Raw genomic sequence first — 27,869 nt, forward strand, 5'->3', positions numbered from 1 at the left:
CACTGGTTCACAAATTATTTGTTCCCTTTCAGGCCGCATAAATCTCTATTTAACCCACAATAAAGTCTCTTGTTTTAAGCTGTCTTAAGCTAGGGCAAAACTTGGGGCACTGCTGTTGGTTCCTGGGACTGCCACAGCATACTTTACATTTTGTCAGCCCCGTCAGCATCGCTTTACAGCTCCTCCAGAGATCTGCTGGCTTTGTCGAGCGGTTAGTGGCTCCAGACATAAATACCATTGCTGTCCGACTGTTGTTTCTGGGAAACTTTCATGAAGCCTGTTTTTCCCCACATTGTATCATAATCCCAGGAGAGGCAGATTTTTTTTCTTCTCTATATGAACGGGCACTCTGACTGCAGTCTGTAAGTTTCAGTCCAGAGCATGTGCTGAAAGGCTGAGTTGATCATGCTCCAGGACAATTTTACGGTCACTAACATATAGTATCAGAAGTCAAAATGAGAAACAGAAGAACTTTCTAGCTTCTGTTTTTTGTATTGTGTTTATTTTTGTTGTGTTAGGTTTCACTGTGTATGCAGAAGATACACAGTTATTGTGTTTCTTTGGGATAACGCCTGCCTGTAGGGTGTAGTAGTGCTTGGGACAGAGAAATGAGAATTATACCAAAAGTGAGGGTGTAAGTGTTTGTGTAGGGTGTCGTGTGTACATTTGGGAGTACAACGAGGGATAAGGTCAAACGTACAAGCCTTGTGCCCACTGTACAACATAGTATCTGTATAGCGCTAGGACTTATTGAAAAGCTGATATTACACAGATTTAATGCAGTCTCACAAAACATGGTCCTCAGTCTAACCCTGTGTTTGAGCATGACATCCAACTAGCTCCATTAAGCAGCTGTGGTTAAGGACAACCCCACATGAGCAAGCCTAGAAGCCCCAAGGGCAGGTCCACTATTGCCAGTGGCTTCTCCAGACTTTTGTCATCTTTTCCTTTTCCACTTATCACATCCTTTCAAGGGCACTGCACTGCATTCACAGGAGTCATATTTCTCAGAACTGACATTCTTGTCTCCCTGCCTCTGCCCAGACAGGGAAGTAAGAGCATTAACTTCTCCACTTCTTTGTGGTAGTCCAGTGGGTTTGGCTCTGGTTCAAGCTCTGCAGTCTCCTTGCAGGGCAATGATGGTTTTAATCAATGGCAAGCTGGCTTTCCTAAACAAAGTACTGTTTCTTTGGAAAGCAAGAGCTTCATGGTGAAAATGTAGAAATACGAGCAGGTTGTATAGGTGTATAGCTCACTGAGCCAGCATCCACTGGGGATCTGGGTAAAAAACTATAATGTTTAGGTTATTTTTTTAAATCCCTGTCTCTTGACTAATAGTCCCATATATTGTAGACAGCATGAGTCACTTCCTTCTTAACTCATTGAGGCAATTGTATGTCATATTAAGCTCATTATGTTGTTAGGCTATTTCCTCTGTGGCTGAGATGTCAAAATACTGGCTACCTACATAGTCAGTGTGAGAAATCTCTATTAATATAGACTCTTCCTTCTATAGTTGCAATTCTTGAAAAAGTTCATTCAATGAGACCAGATAAACCTATAAAGTTGCATGCAGCTGTGTAACAAATGATGTAGTAAGATGAATATTCCATGTTTCCAGAGCATGAGTCTTAGCCAGTCTGAAGTATGGGGAGTATTGATAACCAAAACAAAGTGCAGTTGTTAATCTATAATTACTTATAGATATGGTTGAGGCTGATAGAATGAATTATTCCTTACTTAATTTATTCTGAAATTGAATAGCTAACAGAAGAATGGATACAGAAAATAGTACAGAGAGATATTGATTTTACCTAGTTTTGAATATCTTATAGTAAAGCTTCCGATTCTACCAGAGCCATTGAGTTTTCCTGTATGATCCATAAATGACCTGCAAGAAGGCAATTCAAGCTCATCCATTTTAGACTTGACCTCTTATACAAAAGGATGAATCACTGTCTGGAGGTTTCTGTTTTTCTCCTTTGTTTATAAAACAAGGACATGTTACTGTTTTAGATTAGACACCTGCTATCCATCCATCCGTACATACATATATACATACATACATCCTCTTCTTAAATGTCTATTTGTTAGAAAAATACTGTGTTAGTTCTGTTGTCAAAAAAAAAAATACCATCATCATTGACAAAATAACAGGATCACTGCCAATATTTTGCAAATATCAGGATAAATATCATGCTTTAATTTTCATTTGCCTATGGGCCAGATGTTATCATGGATACACATTGATCTATACTACCTGTGATAACAGTACTGATTGACAGACACTTCAGGCAGGAAAATTCAGTCAGTTACATGTGTTGTATCCCCAGAGGGAACAAGAGGTATTCAGAAATCAATCCAGTGCAATTTCCCTGAGCAATTCCTCTTTGCAGATGAAGCAGCTCCTGGCAGCCCTGTGGGGGCTGGTGTTCTGTGGGGACCTGGTGTTTCTCCTGCAGCAGCAGCAGTGGCCATGGTGTGCAGTTCTGCTCTCATCTGCCCCACTTAGTCCTCATGCCTCTTCTCTCTCGTCCCTATGCTACTCTTTTGGTCATGAATATTAAGCACAGAGGAAAGGATCATGAACTTGGCCAGGAAAATGTCATTAATAACCTTGACAAGTATGGAGATGGATTGGGAAGGATAAAGGAGAGAGTGGGAGGAAAGGAAGTTGAGACAATAAATAGGCTAGACCTGCTGTTACCATGTTAATCCCTACAGGGTTATTTGAGGGAATTGCTGTAGTAGTTCATACTGTGCCTAGATCCTTTCCTCATTTCTGCACTACTTCCATGATACTGACATTGTATTTGTAACACAAGGCCTATTTATTGTAGTTGACGAAAATAAGAAATCAAAATACTATTTCAGACATATTGAATAAAAAGGTAGATAGGAAATACACAAATTAATGCATTAAGTGGTAGAATTGCCTGACAACATAGAATCTTTTAATCCACTCACTATTTTTTAATTGAAGATGACTATGTAATTGCATACCATTTAATATGATCTCCAGTTGTTTTTCCAAAATAGACAACAGTTTATTATATTTATACACCATAAGAGGCTTACAGCAACTATTATTTTTAATAATAGTCTCACTAGTGCCTTCCTGATTATACACTATTTCACCTTTGGCTGTTGTATTGTTTGGTTCACTACATTGTTTTGAGAAAAATAATCATGATGAATACAGAAAAATCTGTTTGAGGAGGATTTAGAACGGAGATCTGGCGTTTAAGGGAGATTATATTTCCATTTGCTGCAGGTAAATTATATTTTTATCTGTGGAGGAATGGACTGAATACATACATGGTCAGAAATCAGTGCATAAAAATGACAGCTGGTTGCTGAGATGCTAATAAATAATCAATCACATCAATTTAGGAGAAGTGTAAATATTACAATTTTAATAACTTTAACATTAGAGCATGTACTTCGGAAGTCTTCCTAAATAAACAGTTTCTTTTGCTGTGGATTATCTGCAAAAGATAGGTGTGAATGGTGGTGATGGAAGTGCAACCAGGCTCTTCAGAACAGGAGATAAGTCTGCTGTCTAAATATTTATGTTGTTGACAGCTGCTCAGTCATAGTTTTCAGAGGTACAGGTGGTTATCAAAAAAAAAAAAAAGATTAAATTCCAAGTAGTAAAAAGCAAAACTATAGATAAATATTAACCCTTACAAAAACACCTGTGGGGTTTTTTTGTTTTTGTTGTTTTTGTTTTTTTTTTTTTATTTAACAGTGTCCATTTTACTCAATGACAATTCGCCTTGAAAGGAAGTTTCTGCTGGAAACAAGAGACTGTTGGGTTGGGGTGGGGAAGAGGCAAACCAGAGAGCAGCAGCAGCCCAGTAGCTCTGCAATCCAATTTCTCCCTAGCCCCTGGCCACATGTTGTGGATCTTCCAGGCCCTGCTCACCTCTGCAACCTCTGTTCACCTAATTGACACTGGAAGCCTTCCTGTGGAAAAGAGGGCTTCTTAGGAAAGTGGGTTTTGTGAGATCAGGTTGGCAAACACCACTCCTCACGCATTGTGCTTGGCTTTGTGTTCAGCATGTTTTCTGCTTGGATCTTGTTTCCTCCCACTGTTTCAGCAGCACAGAAGGCTTTTAATGGCAGCTCACATTGCCATGGCAGTGGGAGGCATGGACTGGTGGGATTGTGGTATGGCAAAGGCCTTTGGCTGACTGGCCTCCAGCACCATTTCCCCTCTGTGCCCTGTGTCTTGCTAAGACATGGTTTCTTTGACATGTTCTGAGTGCATGGTGGGAAGAGCTCCGTGGGAGAAAACTAGGAAAAACCCAATAGCTGCAAGATTCCTGCTCCATGTGTCATCTCCACCACGTGTTTGCGATTGAGCAAACATAATCTGTCTGGCAGATAACCCAGTGTGCCGTGCCTGCAAGGAAACAGGCCTCTCTTTGACCTATGACTGTTTCTATGTGCAGAGTTAAGTGTATTTAGTTAGAGATCAGTCATGGATTTGTCACAGTTCCTCATCATGGAGAAATCTACGTTTCACTTGTGGTGTCATCCGAAGAGACATGCCCGTGCTCTTCCTTTCCCCCCACCACAGCTGTATCTTTCTGCAGGCAGAGCAGCAAGCCAAGGATGTGCTGCCTGATCTCCCCTCCCTGCCAGCCACAGTCAAGCATGGTGGCAGCTCAGGGAGAGGAGCCACCACTCCCACAGTGTCTCTTCCCACCACGTTGGAGCTGGCACAGACAAGCAGGGCAGCAGGCAGAGTTCCCCCACCGCTTGCTTCCAGCAAGTCCTCTGTGCTGCCCACACGACTGCAAAAGAAATTATACCACATGTACAAAACCAAAAGCTTTTCATACTTCAATTTGTTCTTTCCTGTGCTCGAGGCCTTTGTTAGCAAACAAGACGCCAGTATTTGGGAGGAGAGACAATGGTGTGGTTCAGCTCATGCTGTGGAGGCACGCTGGAAATGGTGCAACAGCTGAGTTGTTGCCCTCTTCCTCCCTGCTCCGCCCCTTAACTTTATTATTCTGGTTCAGTGACATTTATTTGTCTCTAAATGACCAATTTCCTATACAGCACATTTGTTTTACAAAGAGACTAGTAAACTAAAACTGTATGTTAGGCAGAAATTCTGTGGTCTGAAAACACAGATAACCCACATTCGCCTTCCAGCCTTCCCTGGCTTCACATTCAATGACAACCAGCAATAACATTCTTAGCCACTGGCCTTCTCCTCTTTAGCTGCAGGCTAACTCACTAAGTTGATAAAGATATGCTCTTTGAATGAGTTGACACCATGTGCAGCCAATTTTGTATTAGGAGCAAGAAAGCAGATAAAAGAAGAGCACTGGGTTGAGCCTGTGGTATCAGGAACTGATTGCAGCTGAGAATTTGTCATTGCTGAAGTTTGCATTGTATTTAGAGAAGGAAATGGTTGTATGTGTGGTCCAGCTTGTCTGAGGTTTGCAGCACCATGTAGACACCAAACCTGTCAGGGCTTTGGTTAAGCTCCTTAAGAGGACACAGTCACTGCTGGCCTTCTGTGCATGTCCTGTGTCTGCAACAAATCCCTCTGAACAACTGTCTAAACAGGGCCCAAGCAAGGCAGATACCCAAGGGATCAATAAAATTTCATATATGATTAACAGTAAATACTGTTCTGCCTTAATCATATGAACCGGTTTGGCTGAGTTTTCCTCCCTCAAGTCTATTAAGTTTAATGCTTCTGTGCAAACACTCAGAGTTTCCATTAAATATGTCTGTATGTCTGATCCCAGGATGACACTCTGATATTCCAAAAATAGTTTATTAAATTGAAATTCCAAGGTGTATCATCATAAGCCTGTCACTTGAGTATCAAATCTGCTGTGTTATGTAAAAAATATTGGTTATATAATGGGATTTTTATCAGTCTAGTGACATAAACGCAAATATTAGAGCATTATTAGGAAACCGACCTCTCTCTGACTTTGGATGTGTTATGCTGGAAGTTAGAGAAAAAGTAGCTTATGTATATGTGGGGGATTTAGATGCTGTAGTTTCAGAGGTGTTTGACAACCCAGAGCTAGTTTGGGCGTTTTCTTTCTGATAAATATAAATACATTTTAAATGGCATTGAGGAAAGAAACTGAAATATGATAAGAACTTTGAGCAACTCCACGGTTTCCTTTGTGATGGCCCAAACTGATGCCATTGCTGCTGGCAAAAAGCAGTACTTTTTACCTCTTGAAACACACGGAGAAAGAGCTGGGCAGCTATAATCTGCCTTATCTGCTGGCAGGCAGATAAAGGTCCCGAGCTAGCAGAAACTGGGATTCACTACAAGAGGACATATGGAAGAGCAGCAGGGATTTCCTGCAGGCAGAGCAATGTTCATGCATGCATCCACAGCCAGTTGTCACCAGTGGTCAGATAACAGTGCCAAGCCCTGGGGAAAGGCTGAATGGGTAGCAACTGCTCAGAGAGCAGACAGTTTGTGTGGAAGTCCTCTCTTCTGGGGAGCAGAAGCTTTGAAGTATGGAAGCGTGTAAAAAGTGCTGTCATGAGTTACCTGAAAAAGAAAGGACTAAATGTTCTATACATAGAAGTTAAGTGCATGGTTTTATGAGGGAGAGGCTCATTTTGCAGGTTGCACAACTTCTTGAAAACCCTAAGTAGGGTACTCTCTGAAATTGCACAGCCTGATGTTACTGACGGACAACCACCTGTCCCCATGGGCTTTCAAATCAGCAGAGCATCACTTTTACTAAGCACAGGCAGTCTGTGTGGTGGAGGGGTTAGTAAGTGAATTAGATGAACCTTCTGACTTTTCAACCTGAGATAAAAGCAGACTGAAAAAAATAGATGCAAGGTCAACTTCACAAGTTAATATAAGTGAATTAAATACTTCAGTTTCACATATTTTCTGGGTTAGCTGAAGTGGCAGACTGTAAAAGGCTGATGTGCTCTTTAGTGTCTCCAGTTCAAATAGGCAGTTTTCCCAGTAGCACTGACAACTCCCCACTCTGCTCTATCCCAGCACTTTGAGCATTAGGCACACCTTTAGACTTAAATCTCATAGTGCTCTGCTGAGCAGGTAATTCCTATCCTCCTCTTGTGGATGCGGAATTGGAATACATAGCAAAGGAGTAGAAGAGGGGAGATGAAGGGAAGGAAACCGGTGGAGAGGGGGCACTGAATGTGCTTCTCAGTGAATGCTCAGTATCAGACATCTGTGTCCTGGGACACAGAACTACCTGCCTGTAAAAAAGTGGATGACGTGTCCAAAGTAACACTGAAAGCTGTTACTGGTCAGGGTCCCCATGCCTCCTGTCCCTGGGCTTTAAGTAGAAAACAGTTCTCCTCAAAATCTATCGATGCAGGTAACCAGAGCAAAGGACAGCCACTCTTGCCACCTTGAAGACCCTGTTCTGCAAACAGGGCTGTGCATATGGGCCTCCTGCATCCATGTGAAGCTCCTCTGCTGCCTTCACTGGAGTGCTGCACGAGGCTCCAGGGCTTCCAAGCCATCTGGTCCCAGCTGGGCTTTCAGTTTACCCTGGCAATGAGCTACCTCAGTGCTACCAAGTGCACACTGACAAAATGCTTAGTTTAAACCATGGCATAAAAGTGCTGTTAATGCTTGGAGTACTGCTGGATTTTTTCCCTTGTAGAGGATAGGAAAAAAAAAAAAAAAAAAAAAAAAAGGAGAAATATTTTTTGCCCTGTAAGATTAAACAATCATCATGGTTTTAAGGGCTTAATCTGCTAGTATGCAGACTGCTGGCTGATAAGTCTCCAAGTCTGAGTGCAATTGGATGCAGCATCGGATTCGGTTGTGTGGGCTTTCCAGGGGCTTTTTGTTTGTTTGTTCACTTTTTAACCTACTGCAGAGTTGAAGAGATCTGTCCCTCGAAATGCCTTTGGGGGTGAAGCTGTAAAGCTGTGTGCCCCCCAGCCGGTATTTCGGCAGCACCTATCTGGAGACCCCCACTGGGGGAGCACAGTGGGGGAGGCTGCTCAGTGTATGAATTCGTGCTATTGTTCGAGGCACACATCTGCCTCAAGAAACTGCACGGCACAGGCCGTTACTTATTCAGATGCAGAAGCTCCTTCCGTCCCACAAGACGGCCCATTCAAGTCACATGCCAGAGGTCTCAGCAGAATGGGCTGCAGCTGCTTCAAATCTGCTGTCTAACATCAGAAGCAGTTGGACAAACTGTACCGTGCTGACTACAGTCAGGCTCCCCGGCGCCAAGGAAGACAGGGAAAAGATTTGGGATCCCAGCGCTATGTTCTCAGAGGACCTGTGGCTGGAAAATGAGAAAAACTGTGCTGTTGTTCACAAGTCAAAGCGAGGAAGGAAGCGCCAAGAACTCCTGGCCGTGGCCCTGGGGGTGAAGGTGGGAGTCAAGGGGGCACTTTTGTGGCAACCTCTGAAACTCTTTGCCTATTCACAGATCACCTCCCTGGTCAGAAGAGCAGCCTTAACTCAGAACGACAACCATTTCAACTATGAAAAAGCACATAATTTTAAGGTAAGCACAGCTTGCTATTATTTTCAGCTGAAAATTCCTGTTGAGATGCCTGACATTTTATTTTTTGTTGTGATGAGGTTTGCATGCACCTATTTATACTAGCTCTAAGAAAAGCATTGAAAAATTAATTTTTCTTTCTACTTTAAGTCCCATTAACTGATTTCTTAGTATGCTGTTATATAGGCTCTGAATCCAAATAATGCTTTTCCTGCTAACTGTAGTACTTGACTGGCAATTTAACTCTTTTTCACAGATCCAGTTTTCTTTTTTATTCAGAAACAAAGTACTTCATATTTATTGTCTTCATCTTAAGTGTATCTACTTTTAAATAAGAAAAAGGCCCCTTTTCAAAATCCAGCTATTATCAGAAGCTAGTAGGATTTTACCAGCAAACATTTTGCACCATTTCTGATTTCAGAAGTTGAGAGAGCTCGTATGCTCCTAACAATAAAGCAAAGCACAGTGGTGGGTATTGTCTCCCAGCTTTTGTTCCCCCACCATATGCTAAGGAAATGTTCTCAGAGTCCCACTGAGCTATAGGATCTGAGCTTGTGTTTGCTTGACAAACTAAAACAAATCACTGGTCAAACACAGGGACGTTTAAAGGGATCATCTCTCTGCTGTCTATACGTAAAATCAGATTCTGAGGGATTCTTTTCCCAAGTGCTGTCTCTGGCAGACTGCAGCAGGGAAGTGACTCAGCTTTGGAAACAGACCTTCCAGGCAGCTTGTATTAAAATGTTTTGCCAAAAGGACTGTGCTGGTTTCAGAGCATGCCAGCCAGTTACCATAGATAATGCTGTCAAATTGTATTTTGATGCTTATCGGGATAAGCATCAAGAATAAGAGGCAGTAACAAGACAAGAAAGGAACATATCTCAGGTTTGAAACATAAGTTTAGTTAATGCTCCTTGAGGATGCTGATCTCGGTCACTGTCAGAATAGCTCAACTCATTAGCAGAACAAGAATTTTCTGATGTTCATCTAGGGCCTGTCAATAAAGAAGAAGCAGCGATCAAAATAATTTCACTTAGCAAAAAGTTTCACTTCTTATTTTTCTACATATTCTGCTGTGCAGACATTGCTAGCCTTTGCAGTGCTTCTGCTGTCATTGGCAAATCAATAATTTAATATTAGTGAACAAAGTAAATAATGGCATCCCTTTTCTCATTCCCCTTCCTTGACCCAGTCTACGGGAAAGTCGATATTTATCTCTCTGATCAGCACTGAAGGAAATAGGGGAAACAGTCTGTGTTTTCTTGCTTGATTAAGCCAACTTTCATTCTTTCTGGGTTTTGTCCTCATTATCATTTTAATATCAAAACTATTTTAGTTTAACTAGAAAATATTTTCTCATGACTGAGACGTCTTTCCACTCTGACCCATGCATTCTTTCCTCTTCAAAATTTCCCCTGTTTTGGCTTTGATTTATAATTGGACCTGTGCCCAGTTAACTTTGCGATTGCACAATCTAGCTGTTGTACAGTTTCTGTTCCTTTCTCTTTCAAAAGACTCATAGTTTAACTGGAAACCCACATGATTAAAATAGATATGTATTCAAAGACTTGAGAGCAGAAAATAATTGTTCTATCCTAGTAAAGGCAATAACAGACCCTAGGGAACAAACATTTTTAAAATAATTGTCCAGAAAGGTCAATCAAAAGTGTTACATTTGCTTAATGGACAAATATGTTCACTATGAAAATACAGTTACTTTTCCAAAGGAATATATTAGAACATGTCCAGTTGTTGAACAAAAAATGTGGATAGTATACTCAGAACAGAACATTTAAATTTAAAACATGGCTCAAGGCTAATATCTTTAATATATTCCATATTCATTACATAAAAGGGTTAAGAAATCATTTAAAAAAGAACGAATGGCTTTATGGGTCTGGGGGCAAGATGCTTGATGGCTTTTGACAGCACTCAGGCTATGATGATATGGAGTTTATCTGAAGGACCATGCTATTTTGAAGACATTCAAAAAGTTGTCTTCCCTTTTTTTAGGTGAATACTGATGTGCATTATATAATTCATCTCACTTTCTAGGGATGAAGGTTATGTGTCACAGTGTCCCTCATAATCTTGTCATAGGCAATTCTTCATGAACCAACAGACACTCTTTAGCTTTTGTCCTTTAACCATGAAGAATCTAAAAAATGAAGTGCACATTTCTAGCAAAGCTGATGGGATTTTTGTATGTCTTATACCAAAGATCTTACTGCAAGAGAAAAGGAACAAAAGGAAGAAATAGGCTCAAGGCACAAGTTCAGAGCAAGGACGGCTCTTCCTCCATCCTTGCCAAGCTAATACAAAAATTAAAAAGCAGCACTGAAGTTTGGAGCATGAGGGCACCAGGTTTATGCTCTGCTGAGCATCCATACTTTCTCATTCACCCTCTCTTCCAAATTTCAAGACACTCAACGCAAGTAGACAAAAAAAGATTTAGTATCCAGGCTGATTTGTTAAGCTGTGTTCGTCTTGAGCACACCACGCAGTCACATGAATTTAGGTTTGGAGCTGGCGTCTGTCTGGCGGGACAGCTTTGCCTAAGCCAGTGTAGACATACCATAACTCAGGAAAGAGAATAAATCTCCAAAGCCCTGTTTAGAAAAACACAGAAGTATTTCTCTAGCTAAGTGGGTGTCAGCCTAACTGGATCCCAAAGTCCTCTAGCGTCTTATTCCTGTTCGGATTCAGCAGTCTCTTTCAGATGTGCTTTACCTGCCAGCTTCAGTGGAGTCCCAGCTGGTGGTGAGGTCAACCTCATGCCTGAGGGCAGCAGCATGGAGGTTGAGGATGCTCCACACTTTTTGTTCTAGGCTGGGAATTCATGAGAGGGCTTCTGTGCTGCTTTAAGTGAGCAAATACGGCTGAATAATGTGCATTTACCACAATACTGTGCCTGTTTGCCACCATAGCATGGGCAAATCCCATTTGCAGGCGGGCTAGTGGAGTAAAGGCAGCTGATTACAGACAAGTCAGAAGATCTGCTGGAAGAGAGGGGTCTCCAGGATAAATTTCCCCTTGTGTTAAGCACTGCAAATAATACTGCTTCTGAGAGACAAAGGGTTTGTGGGAAGCATTTTTTACAGACATTGCGAAGATTATGTGCATTCATTTAAACAAAAATAACAGCAGAGTCAGCTTTTCTTCCCTTCAAATGGCTCAGGTTCAGCAGGACTCCACAAAAGAGTCTAAATGTGTCTGTATGCAGGCAAAAGTCTGAAAAAAACTTATTTTCTTGGAAAGCAAATAGAAAAGTCTTCAGACCCAGTCACATAAAACCAAAATTCTCTCAGAAACAACACTGTATAATGTCAATTAAAAAAAAATTCAATTCAAGACAATTGTTTTTGTTCATTTCTGCAGTATTGCTCGCAGCATTATTTTGGTTTGCCACTGTACTGGCATTCCTTAACTTTGGTCTGAGTTTTCCCCTCTGTGGAGATGACTCAGACACAAGCTGGAAGTGAATAAGGTAGCACCTGCAGGGGGAATGCTGCCATTTGAAAGCAAGGGGACCAGGGGGCGAAGGGGAAAGAGAACAGAAAGGCAACAAGAAGAGACATGCAGGGTAGTGTTGTGTGAGATTGTCCAGCAGAGAAGAGACATTGAATGTAAGAGAATTTTCATTGGAAGAGGATGAAAGACTGAACAAGATAAGTACAGTGTATAGTCTGAAACATCAGGGGGTTGGCTTATTTTAAGAAATAGTTCCCTGTAAATTCTTTTTAAAAGTTTGAATTATGTGTCAACTGTAGCTCAGATAGCTAAGTCTATGCTGTTCATACACAGAGAGGTCTACTGAGACTTCAGGATGGGGTAGGAACCAGCAATAAATAGTTCCAGATCATAGTTCCAAAAAATCTATGCCCAGTCTGTTTGTAATGAATGTGGTTACAAAGGATGGGGCAAAAACTAAAATTCCATCTCAAAAAGCTGTGACTTGCTATTACCTCTCCCTGTTTGAAACAGAGATGAGGCCAGTCTTGCAGGGAGAATTCCCATTTTACCACTTACCATTCAAAAATATTGTGTCCCTAAGAATAGGCTTCCTCCGTCATTTCTTTAAAATCAATGACAAGCCATAAGAGACTTAGTTCAAAACTGCATCTTAAGGGAATTTTTGCACCTTCATCTAGAAACTTTTGAAGTTCTCTCTTTTTTCAGTTAGGTTCCCTGTTTCAACTTGGCCAGAAACCACAAGACTAGCTTTTCACAGAGTATTTCAGCTGGAGGCTTGCCATTTGAGCTAAAATGCGATCCGTGAAAAATTGAAGTGAATGAATAAAGAGAACTCAACCTCTGAGGGCCACCAAGCTGAATGGAACAAGGGAAGGATGCGCTGTCAGCACTTCTCAATTGGAGCCTTCAGTCAGCATTGATGACTTTCCAATTAATGGCAGGAAAGATCAAGGAATAATCAGCTGCCATTTTCAAAATAAGCCTCAGCCAGATCAGTTGAAATAAGCTTTATGTAAAGTGAGCAAGTAGGCCCCAAATAGCCTAGCAACTGCAATGGACTTTATTTGTGAAATGGTGCATTTTTAAAAGTCCTGGCTGAGCTCTTACAACCCCTTCTCACAAGGTTAGCTTTTGTAAACTGCTGCAAAGCAGAAGACACAGCTAGTTATCTTCTCACAGCAGATGATTTTCACCCACAATTAAGTGCAGGTGCAGACCTACTAATTATGTGGCTTTCAGTCTATAAATGATAAAGATTCAGGCATAATTAGTTTTATCTGTATTTTTGTATCCACTGAAGGTCACATAGTGCATGTGACTGAAACTCAGGTCATCAGCTGTTACATACAGCCATTTACCCCCGCAAAAAGCCGTGTCTGAAATTCATGCTACCCACTCTGCAAAATGAAATGAAATGAAATGGGAAAGAAGTATGGGGCTATATCTATTAATATATCTATCTCAAACAGTATTGCAAAGTCTTGTTTCACAGAGACATGTGTTTTTCTGAGAGGTAAAATACCATGTCAAAACAAGTTCAGAATTCCAGTTTTGATCTTTCACTGTCAAAAGGGAGGAAGAATTACTATTGCTTTAAGTTTATTAACACAATTATTTAACTGTGAGTAGTTGGTCAGGAGCCATTTACAGTCAGGCTCACATTTTTTTCTCAAAGTCAGGAAGAGAAGTCTGTACTAAAATCACAATACTTCATCTTTCTGGACTCAAGAGTACAGGCTTGTGTCAGTGTGATCCTGCAGACAAATGAGGCAAAAACATTAGCATGCAAAATGCTTGGCCTAAAACTTTACAGTTTATCTGGAAAAGGCCAGTGACTGTTTTTTCACTCTATGAAAAGCAAAGAGCAGCTTTTCCCATCCCAGGGGTGGAAGTGGCCTTTCAGCCATCCACCCGATGGGTAAACAAGAGCAGAGAGAAGGAAAGGATGCATTAGCAGCCAGAGTGTGCATGATTTATGTTTTGTTAAGCTCAATTAAGTCTTGGCCAGAACTAGCTCCTACCATGCCCATTCACAGGGGCATAGACCTCCCTATTTACTCTTCATTTCAATGAAAAATAAATGCTTACTTTACCAGAATACACATCTTAAATAAAAAGATCTTCTGCTGTAGCCTTTGGAAAAGCAGTGGCGGAAGCAGCAGTGGTGTGCAAAATGTGGCTGGGGAGATGTAGGCTCTGTCAGCACACAAATCATTTTATTCTTCTTCATTTACTTGTGTGTGGACTGTAGCAAAATGAAGTTTGATCTGCTGAAAAAGACTCTATTGACATCTTTTCTCCATGTGAGTTCAAATTACTGGGGAAGAGTGCTTTCATCTACAGTTATTTGGATTATTAGTTTTACTTTTTTTCTCCCCTCTGCTATAGCTAGAATGTCAGGAGGCAAAAATTATTTATTTTCAGTGTCATCCACAGCCTGGTTCTCTGCTATGTTAAGCCTATTGAAAGATAAACTTCAAGATCAAAGCAAATTTATGTTCCCATGGTTTATTTCATCTAGACGTTGGAAGGATGTGGGCACTATGTGCTAAAGATTTACTCCTACCGAGTCTTCTGTTGTTTATCCATTTCAATTGCTCCATCTGTCAGACCATCTGCCTTCCAGTGACCCCATTTCTTTCCCCCACCCCCATTTCTATTACAGGTCCACACATTTCGAGGTCCGCACTGGTGTGAGTACTGCGCCAACTTCATGTGGGGTCTCATCGCTCAGGGAGTGAGGTGTTCAGGTAGTGCTTCAACATTTTCTGTCATTCTTTTGAAACACTCAGACATCTGTCCCACCCCAGCCTGCACTCCCTGCAGGAGTGGAGGGCTGGGATTTCTTTAAAGAACAAAGCAGGAAATCCTCCCATAGAAGTTAGAGCATTTTCATTTGCCTCGTCAGCTGGTTCAGAAATGAAGCCATCAACCCTTGGTGCTGAGTTACATCCTCTACTAGTAGCTTGATCCTGCCTGTGCCTGTGCCTGCTGTATACATTCAAACTTCTTCTTTATGATTAAGTTATCCCTGATGTTTTTATGTCTTAAGACGCAAGCAGTGGAAATGGCAAAGCCAGCCAGCAACGAGGCTTCATAACTCCTTTTTTTGCTACCAATCGCTGGGAAGTGCCCTTGTCTGCAAAAAAGACTGCCACCTGTTTCCCATAAAAATACCATGCATTGCTGCAAGCCTGCAGTATCCCACCTCAAGATAAAAACAAAAAACATGACCTTCATTTTCCAAGAGGGATTAGTTTTCTGGTGCCTGTATTGGCATTTTAATAGTGCCTTAATTATTTTAAATTTGTTTGTTCTTTTGTGGAAAAAAGTTACCGAGCAAAAATGCAATAATCATCACATCATGTGCCTTTGGATTCAGCAAGTGTATTAGTATTTGGTGCATTACAAATGGATTTTCATAACTTCTTTCTCCAGATCTGAAATCACTTCAAAAAATTGTTTGTCTTACCTCTTCCTGCCCTGACCTCCAGGCATTCCTGATTTCAGACTGGCACCAAACACTTCCAGCCCTGACATCTGCCTTTCACAGACAGAGGACGTGGTTGTTACCTAAAATAGATCACAGTTTGAAGGATCAAAGTAGCTTTCACAAATGCACAGTTTTAATAAGTGCAGTCTCAGCTACTGCTACCTCTTGTCTGTCTATAGGTGAATACTGGTAACAGTAAAGAATATGAGAAGGAGATTAAAAAAGAGGAATAGTAGTTTGCTTTTCAAGCTATTTGATCTTAAACACAAGTGTGCAAAACCTGACGTCACTAATGCACAGCACTGTATTTATTCACATACATAAAATATTAAACTTATGAAAAGGCAAATTTATTTAGTAGGAAACATAATACTCTCCCTCATAAAATTACCAGCATTTAACTCTAACTACACAGATGCATTTAAATTTAACTTCACATGCCTGGAGAACAGCACTGAACACAATGCAGGCAGGATCCTATTTGCCGCTTCTCACATTTGTTTAGATTTCACAGATAATGAATTATGCATTAATAACTGTATGGAGAAATGCACAAAAACCTACCCAATTCCATTAAATGTTTAGGTGTGCTTATGATTTTGCTTGATTAATAATTTATAGAGTATAATGCTGAAACATGCTGCAACTTATACTCCTGTTTACATGTTTAATAGCTTAATGTTAAATTAACTCAAAGGGTTATCAGTGATGAGCATGACTGGGAAGGAATCAGAGTTATATAAGATAATGCAACTCACAGTGGTGGTGTTTGCTTTACTGAAGCTTATAAATTCATTTGGCTAAATACTTGAATCTATTAGAAAAATTCAATTTGTGGAGGTGAAGCAGTGATGGTTTAACAGAAATCCACCTGTTCAACTGAGGGCAGTATTTGGCTCTGGAGTAAGACAGCAAGAACTATTTGAAAAATGAATCACTTTTTTACATCGTGCCTTTCACAGCATTTTATGTGCCTAAGCTGACCTACAGGCTAAGCCACAGGGGACACTTAGTCACCAGTGAAGTGATGAGCCAGGGATGGGGAGTCTGCTGATGTGGCAGAGCGAGCCAAAATGTGACACTGCAGGAATGTGGAAGGGAGAGTGAGGCATGCTGGCTCAGAGCACTGTCCCAGTTGGAGTGCTCAGGTGAATCTTAGGATCAGTGCTAAGCCACAGGACAGCCAGCAACAGTCACTACTGTGCCAATTTTAATTATGGCTAATCTAAAATACCCACAAGTTAAGTCTCACGTGTTTAAATGCAAAACCTTGAGCTATGTGTCCAGTAATGAACTGATCCAGACTGCACCAGCAGTCTCCTTCAGCTCAGAGGAGTGTAAGGGACATCTGGAGTTTTTAAAGCTTTTTGACAACCCTGCTAGAGTTTACTTGTCCCACTATGGGATTTTTGCACATTTTCATGCTCATCCTTCTCATCTCCACACTATTCTATCTTTCCTGACTGATGGGGAAATTGTGCCTCTTGCTTGATGTGGACCAGGGAAATAAAGTGTTGGACAAGACCTATCAGCATTCGTATTAATTAATGAATGAGTTAACATGGCTAACTCTGCTTGCAGACTGCGGGTTGAACGTACACAAGCAGTGCTCCAAATACGTGCCCAACGACTGCCAGCCAGACCTCAAGAGGATAAAGCGAGTCTACTGCTGCGACCTCACCACGCTGGTGAAGGCCCACAACACCCAGCGGCCCATGGTGGTGGATTCCTGCATTCGGGAGATCGAAGCAAGAGGTTTGTGTGCTTGGGAGAGCAGCAGACACAGCGAAATGAGGATTACTTGAATTACATGCTAAGCTAGAACCCGTGCTGTGCTTGTGCACACTGAGGACTGGATGAGAAAATGGGTTTTTAAGCGTAGGTGATACATTGCTTTGCATTAGCTAGTAAAATTAAATCATGGCATTCCTTAATGCAATTCACTGAAATTCTTTCTGAAAGCATGTCAAAACATGTATTACATTACACTTCTGAAAGGGGTGAACTTTGAAGTGAACTTCTAAGTTCATGTTTATGTATCTTTTTTCATTACTTTATTTTAACATACCTAGGGACACATCTCATTTCAGAGCAATCAGTTTAAATCAAATCAATTTTTAATAACCTTTATGGACATTGTGGGGAGGAGAGCACGAGTGACTGGAAGTGACTCGGACAAGTGAGGCCAGGAGCTATGGTGTTTTGTGGCAGGACATATCTCATGATGCTTGGTGACTGACTGATGGATCCTGTGGCACGGGCAGCATGTCACAGCCAAAACTCAAGCTTGTGACAGGTTTTTGGTAAACGGATGCATGCCAGATTGAAGGAAAAACATATCCCCTTCAATAATCATGTATCCCCCTGTAATATTCATGTATTTTTCTTTTGGATAGCAAATGTGCATGTTGTGCTGCCCAATAAGGCAAATTTTCCTGTTAGTCACAGCTTCAGCACAGGAATCTAATAATGTTGAATTCATGGCATCCCAGTAATCTGCATAGCAACACACTGATGCTAGCCATAGGGATTTCAAACCCACGCATCATCTACTGAATTGACTCAAAGACTTACTAGTAAATCCCCTGCACTGCTCTGTAAAGCTCTAGCAGGATTATATCATCATTGCAGGGACAAATGGAAAGAATAGTATGGACTAAGACAGAAGAGCTTTACTCTGATGATATAGCAGGAAGCTACATTGCATTTGAGATCTAATCACTTACTTGTACATTTATTGATTGAGATAAAATCTGCTGCCTGCTCTCTGTTTTTTCAACATCTTTATATTTCTTTCCTTAATTGTCATAGAGCTATGAAAGATTCTGATTTTGTTCTTAAGAAGACAAAGAATATTGTAACTTATAAGTAGGTTAGCACAGTGCATAGTTACAATAAGGGATTTGGGGATTGAAATTAATAATGTATGTGTAACTTGGTTTGCTCTGCTGAGCTGCCCTGCATTTCATGTTGGTGTGGAGCAACGGGGCAAGAGTTGTGCAAGTGAGCAGATCTCTTGTGGTGAAAGAACTGTAGAAGGGATGTACTGATGTGGGGAAGAACTGTATCCATCACATCTATCAGCTGTGTATAAGTAAAAACTGAACAGCAAAACAGGAACAAATCGTGCTCATAGAGAAAGGCAGTCTTTTACTTGCATTGCTATTTATCATTCGGCAACTGGTAAAAGGAACGGAGACCTCTAAAGCTTTATTAATTATAGCCAAATCCAGGAAAATCTCCTACATAAAATGAATAAATCGTAATAACATCACATGCCTCACCATTAGCAAATTGCAGTATTTTTCTCTAACATAATCAAATCAACCATGTACCTAATAAAATCAGAAAGTATAAATTCTAAAATGCTTTAATCCTTTAAAAAAATTTTTTGACATCATCTTGATCTTTCCTTAACTGCTCCAGTTTCCCATTACAAATAGCATTTTGCATTGCTTAGTAGGTCTGCTGTTCTTGCTTTATTGTTCTTAAGCCTAAATATCTGTTGGTTACTGAAGCTAAGTTAACAAGAACTTTTTGTTTCAGGTTTAAAGTCCGAGGGCCTCTATAGAGTTTCAGGCTTCACTGAGCACATTGAAGATGTGAAAATGGCCTTTGATCGAGGTACACCATTTTTTAATCTTGTACAGTTTTAATCTAAGCTTTCAGTTCTAGGACATTTCAGATCTTTCAGGGTTTATATATGCACCATGGTAATGAAACTGACATATATGCATATAACCTGTCTTTTCTGAGTTTAAAGTGAACTGTAGTCCTTTTCATAAGGAGAAATTATATTTCATAGTTGGAAGGAATAATTAAACGTGAAGTATTAGTGTTTAAGTGGGGTACTGGACAATTGCTCAATCTAGCAGCACAGCCTAGGTCCTAATTCAAGTGTGAGCATAGATGGTACCAGGGGAAAGTCGTTAGTCCTGTCTTTAATAGACTCAGCACTTTACAATACAATAATCTGTTTATGAGTTTAAGGACCAGGAATTCCAACTGGGAAGTCCTTCTGCATGTAGCCTTGTAGAAAGCACTGCACCACTGTGCACGTGATTGCATCTGAACAACAGATGAGAGGGGCATTGAGGAGATCAGTTGTACAGCATATTGAAAAACTAACAGTTAAAACACTGCCTGATTACCATCCTCATAGCCCTTCTGAATCGATTGAGCTGATTATGTTGGTTCTGGTTGTGCACAGAGTCTTTGCACACAGGACTAACTTTAAGTGTGTATTTAAGTGAGCAACAGGGTAGGGCCTCCATTAATAGAAAATACCTTTGCGAGTATATTTGAGAAGTTACATAAATATTCTTCGAATTTCCCATAAATAGTGGTTTCCTTCCTACTTAATTTTTTCAGGTATTTCCTCTGCCATGGTAGGGAATAGGGTCAGACACAGCCCTGTGATCACAAGTCCATGGGTATGAGGCAGGTCCAGGTCAAGCCAGAGAGTCAGCTTGTGGGTCAGGGTAGTGACCAGAAGGGTGGATGGCCCCACACCAGCATGGTGCAGCTGCAGACAGCTGTGATGTCACTCAGGCAGGGACTGAGGGCCCAGGGGGCCCATGGGCAGGAGATGTGGGGGCTCCAGGGGAGGCTACAAAGGCCAGCAAATTCTGTGGATGACACATCTTACACTTGCTGTGCCTGCACATTTCTTGTTTGGAGGCAGTTTGTTATGCAGACAGCTCCATACAGAAAGTCCAGCTAGGAATTTCCAAACTGGCTGTTTTCATCCTGAAATGTCCTTTAAAAAATAATACATATTTTAAAATATGTTGGATGCTGTGAACATATGCATACACACACATAGGTCAGCCATTCTTTGGGCCAGAGAGATGCACAGTGATATGACTGCTATCATGGCAAGGTAGTGTTCCAGATGTGCCACATGCAGCAATGATCCTGGGAGGCTCACAGTCCTCATAGGTGCCATTCTGCTCCCTGCAGGTAGATCTGGCCTGGCAAACTCTTTTTTTCTGTGTGTTAATTTTCGTTTAACTGTAACAACCTGGATGAAACCCAGGAGAGGAACAGGTTTTAGATGGAAGAGTTGGGAGAAAGCAGATTTAAATTTATGTCTGAGCATGACTTCAACACTGCTGCAGCTGTAGTTCCTTTGCAAATGCTTTGAACCACTGGAGCCACTTCAGTTTATTGCCTATTTATTAAGTATACTCCTGGCATAATTGATGGCAATACACACTTGGCAATACACACTTTCTTCCCACAGCAAGGAAGAAAGTGTGATTTAAAAAGGCAGCAGCACCTAGAAACAGGAAGTGACTAGCAGCATTGGATTTCCAAAGGGAAAAAAAGCATGGCTAAACATGAAAGCAGAGAAAGAAAGAACAGAATTTGCATACATAGGCTGTGGGGAAGGCCACTGGACAGGAATAGACCAAAATCTGTGTCTTCATTTTTTTAAAACTTTCATGAGGGGAAAAGGCTAAGAAAGGAAAGAGTGTTGCCATTAATAAAAAGGCATGAATTAAAGCAGTAGAATAAAAAACATAATCCTGTTACGAACTAGAGAACTAGGGTATTGCAGGGACCAGAAGCTGACAACTTTCAACACTTTCCTGTGTTGAAAATGTTTTCTCCCTGAACTGGGGTGGAAAAGCAGGAAGAGTTGAGAGTTTTACAGGAAATTATTTAAAGAAAAACAAAATAGGGTTTTTTTTTGTTCTGTCTTGTGGGCTGTGCAGCTTGAAGGTGGTTGTCACCTGGCAGAAGTTTGAATTGGCAAGACACTTCCAACCTGAGAGCTCAGGGCTTGCTTCCCTGTCAGATCCTTACAGAGACAGGGATGCCACCCTCTCTTTTGCATCCCAGCCCCATAGGTAGGAACACACTGCTTTTCTGTTGCCCTCTTAACTCTTCTAGTACTAGAAGCCAGAGCAGCATAGAGTGAATGATCCCAAGAATGAGGATTATCCCAGTTCTCTGTCCCAGGTGAAAGAGCTGAGAAAGAAAGGATCTGACTGCCAGGTGGAAGGTCTTGTCTTCAACACCACTTGGAATTTTTCTGTTCAAATTTAATTTTCTGTCCAAAAAGTGAAGTTTGTGAGGGTTTTACAGAATTTGTATTTCCACATTCACTAAAGGAAAGAAACTAAAAAAAAAAAAAAAAAAGTAAATTACAGGAAAATTAAAATTACAGGAAATTAACTTTTTTGGGGGGGGCAGATAGTCAAAGGAGCTGCTGAGAGCAGGGGTATGAACCAGAGAAGAGAACTCTTTAATCTAATTGATAGTCTTGGCACACTACTGGAGGATGTACACTGGCCAGGAATAAATTTCATTTAACAATTTAAGGACCATTTTTTAACCATCTGAAAACAAGGCTTTCAAACAACCTTCTATAAGAGCAGGGATAAAACCCATTAGCTAGTTTTATAAATGGAAGTTGTAGGGTTTACAAGAAGGTGCCTGCAGTGGCAGAACACTGCACTTCAGCATTCTAGAGGTCCCTCCTTGCCCTTAGTTTCTGAGTCAGTCCCCAGGCACCTGGATAAATTCCAGGACACTTTCACATGTCCAGAAATACAGCATTGAGTAAAAGGGTTTGAAAACAGACAGGCAAGGAGTCCTCCCATTTTAATGCGCAGGATGCATCCTTCAAATAATGCCATCAAGTGTTCTGGTTCCAAGTTCCTCATCAAGCCACAGGGGCCAGAAGACAGCAGGATACAGGAGGATGAGACATGGGAGCTGACTTGGCCGTGGGGGACCTCTCCTGCTGATCTCATGTGCAGCTGAAGGGGTGCAATGAAGAGCAGCCAGCTCTCCCTCTGACTAATTCTGCCTTGACAAAGAGGCAGTCACTTGGTGCTTCCAAAGAATCACAGCAAGAACAGAAAAAAGTTACCATCTCTGGAAGAGAATAGCATCCCACATAATATTACTTGGGCCAAATGTAGCTGTTATAGTTGGTTTTAAAAAAGGGTGAAGTTGGTCCTCATCTGATTTAAACTGCCTTCCAAAGCCCAAGCAGTGTAAATACCCCTACTGTAAATTAGCATTAGGTTCTCTGAGGCATTGACAATGTTCCATTTTAGTGATTTTTGTAATGAGAAGGAGGGGAATAATGTGGATTTATTTAATCTAGTGAATGTTGGTGCTGTAGAATGACAGTTGCTCTCTGTCAGCATTGTTGAGCTGTGGCGTTGTGGCATCCAGAGAACACCCATTGTGCATTTTATCCACAGAGCTGCCATTGTCACCACCGCATTCTGTCCCCCCACTTGTTTGTACAACTGGCTGGTACAATACACTGGCTAAAAATATTATGCTGTTAAATATTACATGAGCACTTAGAGGCATCCTGAATCATACTCTTTTGCCAGTGTAGCTGAAAACCTGTCAAATGCCAAATCCAAGAAAAAACTAAAGAAGCATGCTAGCGTGGTAAAGGTTGTGCAATGGAAAAAAACACTTAGGAGAAAGGAACTTAAATAAAACCTAATTCAGTATTCAGAGGGCATTGGTGAGGTTTTAAGAATGTAATACTTATTCTATTTCATTCTGTAATGAACTATTGATAATTTCTATGGCATCCGAAATCATCTGAAACCTTTAAGGAAAAGAATAAAAACTTTATTTTTCTTGAGATATTCAGATTTCAACATAATACAACAAAATACATTGAGAGTCAAACTAACAAAGAGAGAGAAATTATGGGGTTTGGGTAGAATTAGGTTTGTAAAGCTGAAATTTACTATGTGTTTGTAATCCAAAATATAAAAAAAACCCCTATATTAACATATGGATGCTGCAATTTTACTGAAAATGCCAACTACAATCTGAAAAAGTTCCTGTATTGAAGAGTGAAAAAATTATTGTGGTAATGCAGAAGGTACCATGTAAACCACATGTAATTCATATATGCATACACACACCAGTCCCTACATATCTGCTGCAAAAATGTGCAGATATTACAACAGGTGTATTGCTGGGTTCACTTTAAAATAAACTTCAGTGCATTTCCAATGGATGTGTATTTGTTTCTGAAGAGAAGAGTAAAATCTTTGACTCAGGAATTCATAATTTTTCCTACAGTAAGCACATATGCAAATAAGAGTTATGTTTGAAATACATTGTATTTTGAAGTACCTCAAGCTGAAGTGCCCCTTTAAGGAAGCTTGCTGGGCTGCTTTGTAAAGTACTAAATAAATAACACTTCCATTTAGTATACTGGTGACCTGGATAATAGATGTAAGCTTGTGCTTTGCTGTATCTGTTCTGATGCAGCTGCTGGCCCTTGGAGGTATCTGTTTTCAGTGGAGAGTTTTGAGTGCACAGTGTCCATCAATTAAATAGAGCTCTCCACACGAAGCTTTACAAGACTAATGCCACCGTTCCTGGAATGTGTGGATTAAACAAAAGATTGGGGCAGTGCAAACATCCTCCTAGGGCTTATTGATGCTGTATTAAATTAAATGCTGATGGATGTATTCAGACTGCTCAGCTGCATCAAGAAAGGCTGTTTGTTTTAAACACTTAAGCATATAATCTCCTCTTGATGAGAACATGTAGTGCTATTAGTCTTAATGAGAATTATGTGCATACATTGGACAGGATGTATCCCTGAAAGATTAATGCCATAGGTTTGTATAAAATGTCTGCAATCAATATAAACTCTTTTACTGTGCTGTGAAAGCCTTTATCTCCATCTTGGTATCAAGCACCCCCACTCATCTGTCTGTATCAGGGCATGTCCACAAGCACTGTCACTGTGAGACAAGCAAGGCAATGGCTTTACAACATGTCAGCACTTTGCTGGTAACAGCCCAAGCTTGTGCCTGCATCTCCTGGCAGACACAGCAAACCCCTCTCGGCTGCACAAGCAGGCAGAACCTTGCGTCACTCCACTCACCATGTGGTCCTCACCTGCCCCACCTGTCCTGAGGGAAGCCTGAGGTAAAGCTGGGGGTTAAATCCAGCCAGCCACACCCTGTACTTGACCATCTTTCTACTGGAAGACTGCCAAGATAGAGAGGTCCCAGGAAGGGAGGAAAGCAGAATTTCTTGATATGGAGAAAAAATGTGGGTCATGAGGGTACTAGGTAGTACAGAACAGAGGTAGTCATTTGAACTTGAAAAATTATAGTGCTCCTACTTTGCTGCTACTTTTTGTAATTTCACTCTTTGCAAGCCAGGACTTCGCAGCAACACCTGTAAACTTTAAGTTCATGTGTTTAAAAGTGCTCTTTCATAGAGTTCTGACTAACTGTTATATTGCGACACACAAAATGTATGCCTTTTTAGATGCATAATTCATCTGTTTATCATTTTATTCATTACAAGTATCCATATTAATTTAAAAAACCCATGATGCACATTTCAGAATAATTGTATAGCTAAATTCCTTAGCATGACTATTTGAATTCAGATCTTTGCAATAAATAAATAAGTCAAATATTAAGATAGTAGAAGATAGCATAAAATAAGACAGCTTTCTTTTCAGCTAATCACTATAGTTATGTTGGTACAAGATATCTAAGATTTGGATGTTTCTTGATTTTTCCTACTGGTCTCCTGAGGGTGACTGGAAATTTATGTTATTTCTCCATGCCTGTCTTTCCCCAAGTGCAGATAAAAATATGATTCATATTCCTATGCACAGATCTGCAGATGGAAAATATGATGTCAGAACAAATTATTAATAGCTTAGTTTCAGTGAATAAATGGGCTAAATGCAAGAAATATGTTATTAACATGTTTTTTTCATCCAACATTAAAACAGTATGTTTGAGGTGATACTCTGCAGATATGGATACTGTAATCACCAGCCCCTCCAAAAGATGTGAGCAAATAAATTGTTTACTAAAACATAAAGAAACTACCATTCCTCATTGATATACTGTAAACTTGGTAGCAATATATTCTCATTTAAGCCTTCCGAGCACTTTCAGGTTGATTTTCTTTTCAGGTTGCACACAATAAATCTGACTTAGAAGACTAGCCTTGCTTCCCTCAAAATTAGGGTGGTTTTAAACAGATTTCTTCCTCCTTTTCTAGATGGTGACAAGGCTGATATTTCTGCCAGTATTTATCCAGACATAAACATCATTGCTGGAGCACTGAAGCTCTATTTCAGAGACTTACCAATTCCTGTGATCACCTATGACACCTATTCCAAGTTCATAGAGGCAGCAAGTAAGTAGTGCTTAGCATTTGTACCAACCTTTATTTACATTTCCCATCCGTAAAGCTGTCCATGTTAAAGGAAAGGACAGAAAAAAACTGGAAGGATGGGTGCTGTCTTCATTCCTTCTCTGCCATGTCCTTTATTCACATGAAGCTTTTGCCTGATTGTTCATCAGATGGGATGTCACTCAGGTTAAAAAAAAATAAAAGCAAATGAATGGTATCAAAATAAGCGACTAGTATCAGAAAGTGTGGTTTCAGTGTCTTTTTGTATGTCAAGATAAAAAAATAGTGTAAATCCTGCTAAATCTAAAAAAATTTTAGAGAGATTGCCAAACAGTTCTAAATGAGCACTGATGCTCAGTATATGTAGGTATCATTCATACCTACATATTTAAATACATTGAGAAACCTTGAAGTAATTCCATGCCATTTCAATCTCTAGCTAAACCTACATATTCAAGCATAGTGTCCTAAAGTCATATATCTACACTCCCATCTAGTTTTGAGGGCTAATGAAAATACTCTTTTGTAATATTTTAAATAGGCAGTTCTGGGCAGAAGAGCACGGGCACTGGGCATGAAGCACTTAACAAAGCTCGGGCTGTAGACAGAGCTACAGACTATGGACTATGGAGATAACTCCTGGGAGGTCTTTGTTGCTGATTTCTTTTAAAAACCCTTTTTTTTTTTTTTTTTTTTTTTGAGGATGTAGAAATTGCTGACAAGTGTCACATTTATGAGCACAATATTTATCCCTGCAAGCACAGTCAATGGCTTGTAAATGATTCCATAATAATAAGTTATCTTCCTGATTTATTGCTGTGTACACATGGAAAGCCCTATTAACATTAATCCTGTTTGGTGTTTTTACAGAAATCTCCAATCCTGATGAACGACTAGAAGCAATACATGAAGTGTTGATGTTACTCCCTGCTGCTCACTACGAGACACTTAGATACCTAATGATTCATCTCAAAAAGTGAGTTAATTGACATGCAGGGTAATTCTTGAAGAGCTTAACAATTTTCTGCTTTGAAAGAGAAATATTACAGAAAATCCTAATAAAGCTTCCATTAGCACTGCCTCTAAACCAATAATGTTACAGATAAGCAGACAAGCTGTTTGTATAAGTGCATATAAGCTGTCCACTTATGTAGCAGAGATCCTTTTACTGGCATATTATTTCAAACCTTTCAAGAGTTAATTGACATTTGTCACCCCTCTCTAAGGCAGATAATATCTGAAAAATACCCAGTGGTGGGTACTCCAGAGATGTACTGCTGTGAAGCAGCACTAGCCCATGTTTTGCTTCTGCCTCCCCTTACCTCCTGTTATGTCTTCTTGAACAACAGCCCTAAAAGGAAAGAGCTATCTCATGAGTTGTTTCCTCACATCACAGGAAGCCAAGAACCAAGCAGGGCCTATTTTTATATGCCTAGTAAAAGTAATACAGGTCCCAGTTATATCTCTCCTGGTTTTAAACAAGTTCTGCCTCATTTGCTTTCCAAAGCTTCTTTAGGCATACATAAGACATCCATGAGAGGCTTCATAAGGCATACAGAATTTTCAAAAGTGCCTAAATTTAATTTTTAAGGTACTTAGGAGTACTTCCAAGTTTTCCAAGTTTTCAGCTAGGTACCTAGAAAAATTAAGGACTGCTCCAGAGAGGGTCCATCACTTCCATTAATTTCAAGCAAAACTGTTTTTCAAAACCATGCTAACTCTACTTTGGTGCTTTGGGTATTTACATGCCTCAAGAGGTCTTCTTTGTCAGTTTTTAAACTGAAGCTGAGTACAGACTGGTGCTGTCATCTCAAAGCAGGCCTTCATTTATGGCTATATTGCCCAAGTTATTCCTTGTTAAACTTTGCTACTTGGAAACAACAGGAAAGGGGATAAAGGAGGAAAAAAGCTACTGACCTTTTATTCAGAAAATCACTGATCTCTTCTTAGTTGTCCCACTACTTGCAACACAGCCATAAATGTGGAGTACTTCTTGGGTTTCATCTGCACTATTCTGCACTATTAATGCCAACCTAAAAAGGCCTCAATTCACATAAAGCTGCATCAGAGAACTCTTGTGAAGTGCATTTCATGCTCTACCAGGTTCTCATTATGCAGAGACTTTTCCTCATTTTGAATCAGCTCAGGTCATTACAATTGAGTAATTTTTCCCCTTGATGGAACATTACCTGGGCATGCAGGAGCTTCTTTGGACTCTGCAGAAA

The 27,869-nt window shown here is 40.4% G+C and overlaps 1 protein-coding gene across 1 annotated transcript in view; it reads left to right on the forward strand.

The window, feature by feature from the left end:
• The window catches only part of CHN2 (chimerin 2), a 159,589-nt gene that overhangs the window by 127,507 nt on the left and 4,213 nt on the right, over window positions 1–27,869 (forward strand). The window contains exons 7-12 of the mRNA XM_053979493.1: window positions 8,433–8,510; window positions 14,647–14,731; window positions 17,056–17,229; window positions 19,021–19,098; window positions 25,510–25,647; window positions 26,515–26,620. Coding sequence (XP_053835468.1) covers window positions 8,433–8,510; window positions 14,647–14,731; window positions 17,056–17,229; window positions 19,021–19,098; window positions 25,510–25,647; window positions 26,515–26,620 — 659 coding nt within the window. The remainder of the gene's footprint in view (window positions 1–8,432; window positions 8,511–14,646; window positions 14,732–17,055; window positions 17,230–19,020; window positions 19,099–25,509; window positions 25,648–26,514; window positions 26,621–27,869) is intronic.

Source organism: Vidua macroura, chromosome 1 (genome assembly GCF_024509145.1).
Source record: "Vidua macroura isolate BioBank_ID:100142 chromosome 1, ASM2450914v1, whole genome shotgun sequence".
Classification (NCBI taxonomy): Eukaryota; Metazoa; Chordata; class Aves; order Passeriformes; family Viduidae; genus Vidua; species Vidua macroura.